This window comes from Sinocyclocheilus anshuiensis, unplaced genomic scaffold, assembly GCF_001515605.1.
Source record: "Sinocyclocheilus anshuiensis isolate Anshui unplaced genomic scaffold, SAMN03320099.WGS_v1.1 scaffold248, whole genome shotgun sequence".
Lineage (NCBI taxonomy): Eukaryota > Metazoa > Chordata > Actinopteri > Cypriniformes > Cyprinidae > Sinocyclocheilus > Sinocyclocheilus anshuiensis.
Window position 1 is genome coordinate 187,600 of NW_015555734.1, and position 5,685 is coordinate 193,284.

At 38.3% G+C, this 5,685-nt stretch overlaps 1 protein-coding gene across 1 annotated transcript; it reads left to right on the top strand.

Annotated features, from left to right (window-relative positions):
• Positions 1 to 749: 749 nt before the first annotated feature.
• Positions 750 to 5,158, top strand: LOC107673037 (RNA-binding protein 12B-like). Its single transcript, XM_016466465.1, has 3 exons — positions 750 to 943; positions 2,794 to 4,759; positions 4,829 to 5,158. The coding sequence occupies exon 2, from the start codon at positions 2,804 to 2,806 to the stop codon at positions 4,721 to 4,723; it is 1,920 nt and encodes a 639-aa protein (XP_016321951.1). The 5' UTR covers positions 750 to 943; positions 2,794 to 2,803; the 3' UTR covers positions 4,724 to 4,759; positions 4,829 to 5,158.
• Positions 5,159 to 5,685: the final 527 nt, after the last annotated feature.

A 5,685-nucleotide genomic window follows, 5' to 3' on the forward strand; every position in this document is an offset into this window, starting at 1 on the left:
TTTTAAATTCACATAAATAAATAAATAAATAAATAATACTAGTTATTGAGTAGTCATTTCTACGGAAACTGTACTGTAAACACATGAAACTAAAAAGAGAATTTCCATTGACGTCAAAGCAGATTTTTAAAATATGTAATATTTAAAATATAGTAATAATTAGTGAAATATATAGTTAATAATATAGACAAAAATTCCTAGCTTGTGTAACTGTCCAGAGAGTTAAAATAAAGAATATCAATAAAAGGCTAAAATTCTTAGGGGAAAACAAGAGAGACATACTGGCCTAAGTACTTATGTGGCATAATGTTTCATTATTATTTCTTAAAAAAAAAAAGTGAAGCAAATTTGTTTCAAAATTATATCTACATTGAAAAACTTTTTGAAAGAAAGTGTAATGTAACCAAGATGAAGCCATTTAGTTATGTGACAAGAAAACCAAATTAGAGATATGTGAAGGTCAATAACTCTTTTAAAATATCACATATTTTGACCTTCAGTTTTGTTTAGGTCACATGGAGTATATTTGAGCAATTTTACTTGATGGTTACACCATCCATGTGACACATTTAGTTCTATTAAATCAAGATATTAGTGTATGAGATAGTAGTGTATTTTGTAAACATTTCATACCTATTTTTAATTGTATACTTTATTCATAGGAAACTGTACAAAACTGGTCAGACAAATTTTTGTCCATTGACTGTTATAGTGTGTTTCGAGTGTCTTTTGCGTTTCAGCGCCTCCGAGTTTCCGTAGTTCTACAGATGGCGGTGGAGGAGATGCGGATGCTGTAGTTTCTTGCGATTCGTCCTTGCTTCAGATATCACGACAGCGAAATTGTTGCTTAGTCACGGTGGGAATCGGACAGACGATACCGCAGAGCGGCATTAATTTCTCATTCTTTTATATTCGGAAAGGATTGATATCTCCTTTGTTTTGTGTAAGTTTGATCAATATCGCGCGCGTCACATTTTGGGCCTCTCAGCTTTAGCATTGCCGATATTACCGAAGACAGCTGCACTCTGCTTTCAGCTATTGCGGAATTGACGGTGGTGTTTAAGTCACGTAGCGTGTGTTATTTGTGTATCAGCGTACATTGTGCTGATTAAAACTGCTGGGTTGGTGGGTTTGCCTGAAATCGACGATGCTCGTGAATGCTAACGTTAGCTGTTTGATTTGGCGCAGTTTTGCTTCAGAAAGCAAATAGCTCGTGGTTCACCACATATAGCATGTACGCAAGGTTCTACAGAGTTGTATATGTTAAAAACAAGTTTGTATTAGTCGCCAGTATTATGATAAAACCGCATAAAATAAAAAGGGTGATACATGTGGCACGGATTATGCTTTGACTCGATGAGAAAGCGGAAGGCATGTTGAGTTTGTGTGATAATGTTTCTGTGTGGAAATGCGAGCTCAGTCATGTATTGGTTACATAAAAAAGTGCAGCAAAATGGGATATTTCGTTGTAATGTCGATGGAGGATTCTTTGCTGTTGTTTCCTAAGTGTTTTGCAATTGAAAATACGCCTCGTTTAGTGTTCCCAGTGGATGGTTTCCGTGGCATTGGGACTTGACAGTCGAAATAATTCCCCCCCCAAGACTGGATAATTTTTCAAGACTTTTAATATATATAATTTTTCTTTTAAACTTTATCTTACATGGGAATTTATTTTCTACAAGAGAAGTTTACAGAAAATAGTTTATTTAATTCTAGACAATTCAGATGTAAATGTGTTGTGAGTTTTGTGTGTGTTAATTTGAAGTAAAATGGAAAGGTTGCTCGAGGGTAAACTTTATTTCTGAGTCACATTGTTTGAATTTAAAGCAGTGGTTCCCATCCTTTTTACTCCAAGACCCCACATTGTCCAAGAGAATGTATTTATTTTAAGTACTTATGCTGTAATGACATAACCATGATTAAACACAATTCAGTAAAATGTTAACTAGGACCAATTTTGTCTATTTTAGAAGTCTAGAAGTCCCAGCTTGTGTTTCTTTGCCGGTCTTGTTCCCCGCTCTCCTTCCTTATTCTTTCCTGTATTCCTGTATCTAAAAAAGGCATAAACATAACTTATGAAAATATTAATAATAACAATAATAATGGTAATCTAGATCCTTTTGCTACAATGAGTTTGCTGAGGCCCCCTTTCTGAGAACCACTGATTTAAAAGTTTTTGTAATTTAAGATTTTGCACTAAAGTTAGGTGGAATTGTGTGTTGTTCAGTGTGTTGAACTGTTGTTTTATTATTTGGTTTGATGGCTGTGCAGTTTGCAAGTGGCTATTTGATAAGTTTCTATTGGAAACTGTATATAAAACTGTAACAAACAGGATTTAAAAGTACATAGTATGTTACAGTTAGATGCAGTAAGTGTCTTTCAGCTGTATGGATGCTAGTAGCGATATCTGTAATTTCTTGAAACTGCATAATCTTTTTCTCTCTGATAGTGTGGTCAGCTGATAAGTTTTAATTGTGAATGGAGTTCATATTACTTGCAAATTTGCATGCAGAAACTGAAAGAATGATGTTGAAGGTTGTAAAACTAGTCTTTCCTGTTAATACGAATCTTGTGGAATAAAGTTGTTTTGATGGATCAGAAGACATTATTTGCTCCAGACTGGCTGTTATTGTTGTTAGCTAATTTTTTTGGTGGTGAGAGGTCTGTTTCACTTAGCTCTGCAGTTTAACCTTGGTTTGAAAATGATAGTTGGGATCTCATTTGAATATTGTGATATGGAGGCAACAGTTGAGTCAGCGATAACGCTATTATATGTGCCCCTTTTGTCTGCAGGTCCTGTTGTATGTGCTCCATCATGGCTGTGGTCATCCGATTACAGGGACTCAGAATCACGGCTGGTTCTGAGGACATTCGCAATTTCTTCACTGGGCTCAGAATCCCTGATGGTGGGGTTCATATAATTGGTGGGGAGCTTGAGGAAGCTTTTATAATATTTGCATCTGATGAAGATGCAAGACGAGCGATGACACGCTCGGGAGGCTGCATTAAGGGCTCTCCTGTCAGCTTGCTCCTGAGTAGCAAGTCAGAAATGCAGAGTGTTCTTGAGGAAAGCACTAGAAAGCCCGAGTTAAAAAACAGGGGCATGTACAAGGAGGTTGTCAAAAGTCCTTCTGCGGAACGAGGTCCTCTGCCATTCAGTAAGGAACAGAGAGCAGATATACGAAGGCCGGATCATCAAGAGATGAGGAACAGGCCACCTCTATCTTCGTTCAGTGAGACACGACACCAGAGAGAAGGGAGCGTGTCAGAGAGAGATGAACTTTACCTGAAATTGACAGGGATGCCGTTCTCTGCGACAAAGGACAACGTCTATACCTTTTTCAGTGGGTTACAGATTGAAGACATTATGTTTTTGAAAAACCCCAGAGGATTGTTCAACGGCCAGAGTATTGTGCGCTTTGCTACCAAAGTGGATGCAGTCGAAGGTCTAAAGAAGGATCGACAATACATGGGACCGCGGTATATCCAACTAACAAGATGCTCCGAGGAGCAGTGGCTGGCAGAAGGAGGTCTTGTTAGACCGGACAGTCGGAAAAGAGCGTCCTTAGATCGAGCGAGATCTCGATCTCCCATTTCCTACAAGTCAAGATCACGATCGCCTTCTCATGAAGAATACTGCGTCATGTTTGAGAACTTGCCTTACATGGTTGAAAAGAGAGATTTGAGGGTGTTACTTCATCCGGTTTCTCTGAAAGATGATCAGATTATTATCTTTGCCCAAAAAAAGGATGATAGGACCAAATCGGCTGTTGTGGTGTTTAGAAATCTCACAGACTATTGTGCTGGCTTGGCTCATAATAAGCAAATGTTGATGAACAAGGTAGTGTACGTGTCGCCCATCTCCAAGGAGAAAATGGTCACCATGTTGGAATCGTCTGTTGACGTGCGAGATGAGGGAAAAGGGTTGAGACGCTCCGCAGAAGCGGCCCAGTCTCAACGAAACAATCCTGACTCGCAGTTGAGGTGTCTCTATGTGCGCAATCTCCCATTTGATGTTCGTAAGGTGGAGATCATGGACTTCTTTCATGGATTTCCGCTGTCAGAGGATAGGGTTGTCTTATTGCGGGACGAAAGAGGAGCTGGGCTCGGTGAGGCTTTGGTGATCTTCCCATCTGAGAAGGAGGCCATGACGGCACAGTCCCTAAACGGACAGAGGTTTCTTGGATCCGAAGTCATGCTTAAGTGCATAACGATGGGCCAGATGCAGAAGTTTGGCGTGAATGACCAGTTGATGGATAGCCCGCACAAAAAGAACTTTCAGAGAACCGAAATTTACAAAGATGGTCCTTGTTTTTCAAACACCCAGATGCCTCAAGATGATTGTGAGATGCAGCCTAATTTGCGCCCGGGTTATGGAGGTCGTGATCGCTTTGAGCCTAATTTTGGCCACAATGATGCATTTGGGCCGGGACCGGATGGTAATGGACGTCAGTGTTACGGATCACCTGACCAACAACTTGACGGTCCGACTTGTCTTAAATTGGTCAATCTACCCTCTCAGATAAAGATCGATGAGATTTATGACTTCTTCTATGGATACAGAGTGATTCCAGGTTCTGCCTCATTGCTGTATGATAGAAATGGAGCTCCCAGACGTTCAGCAACGGTAGCATTCGAAACCCACAGAGAGGCGCTCACTGCTCTTCAAGAATTAAATGGACGACCAATTGGCACCAGGAAAATTCAGATTTTGCTTGTGTAGATATGCTTTTGGACTACAGTGTTGATGAAACTGGTGTTTTTCCTACTTTTTCCCCTTTTTTAAAGCTTTATGTGCTTTTTTTTTCACTGATTTAACAAGTGATTTTTTTTTTTGCTTGCTTTTCATAAACCTGCAGATTAAATACTGCTTTAATTTAGATTCATACTTTATATCTTGATTATTCGAAAATGATGCATTTGTATGCACGTTAGTGACAGTATCTAGACTCAGTATTACTTGTGCTGTTAAATGTTTTTCCCCTCAGAGTAATGACTACAATTTGAGATTTTACTAAACATATTTGTCAACAATATATTTTGTTTTCAGATAAAATCAGATTTAAAATAATCTTCTTAACATTGTGGAATTGTACATTTCTTCCTGCATCCAGATAAATGTCAATTCATGTTTAATGCTATTAAATGCATCTGCTACTTCTGATTTCTTTACACAGTACAGTCACGGTGCAAAAGGCTTAGGCCATTAGTATTTTCACCAAAAAAATAATAATGGTTTTAAGTCAGTTTATATCTTTATATCAATTTATATCTTTTGCTGTAGTGTGTCAGTAGGAAATATCAGTTTACATTTCCAAACATTCCTTTTGCCATTTATTGTAATAATTAATTATATTAATTATGTAATAATCCAGTGAGATTTTTGTTTGCACAGGGAGTCTGACAACAGCCAGTGCTCCACACAGAGATCTGATCTCGCCATCATCCAGTCTGTCCAGGAATTACATGAAGAAACAGAAAAAACTGACACAGACTAAAGCCAGAAGAACTGTGGCAACGTCTACAAAACACTTGAAGAAACCTTCCTACAAAGCTACCTGAAAAACTATGTGCAACTGCCTAGGACAAAAGCTGTTTTAAACAAAAAAGGTTGGGCGCAACAAATGTTGATTTGATTTAGTTAATTGAAGTTAATTGATAAATAAAATCTATGAAATTTTTGAA

Bases quoted from the DNA above. Each gene is read 5' to 3' on its own strand.
- LOC107673037 (XM_016466465.1), top strand. From the start codon at position 2,804: ATGTGCTCCATCATGGCTGTGGTCATCCGATTACAGGGACTCAGAATC.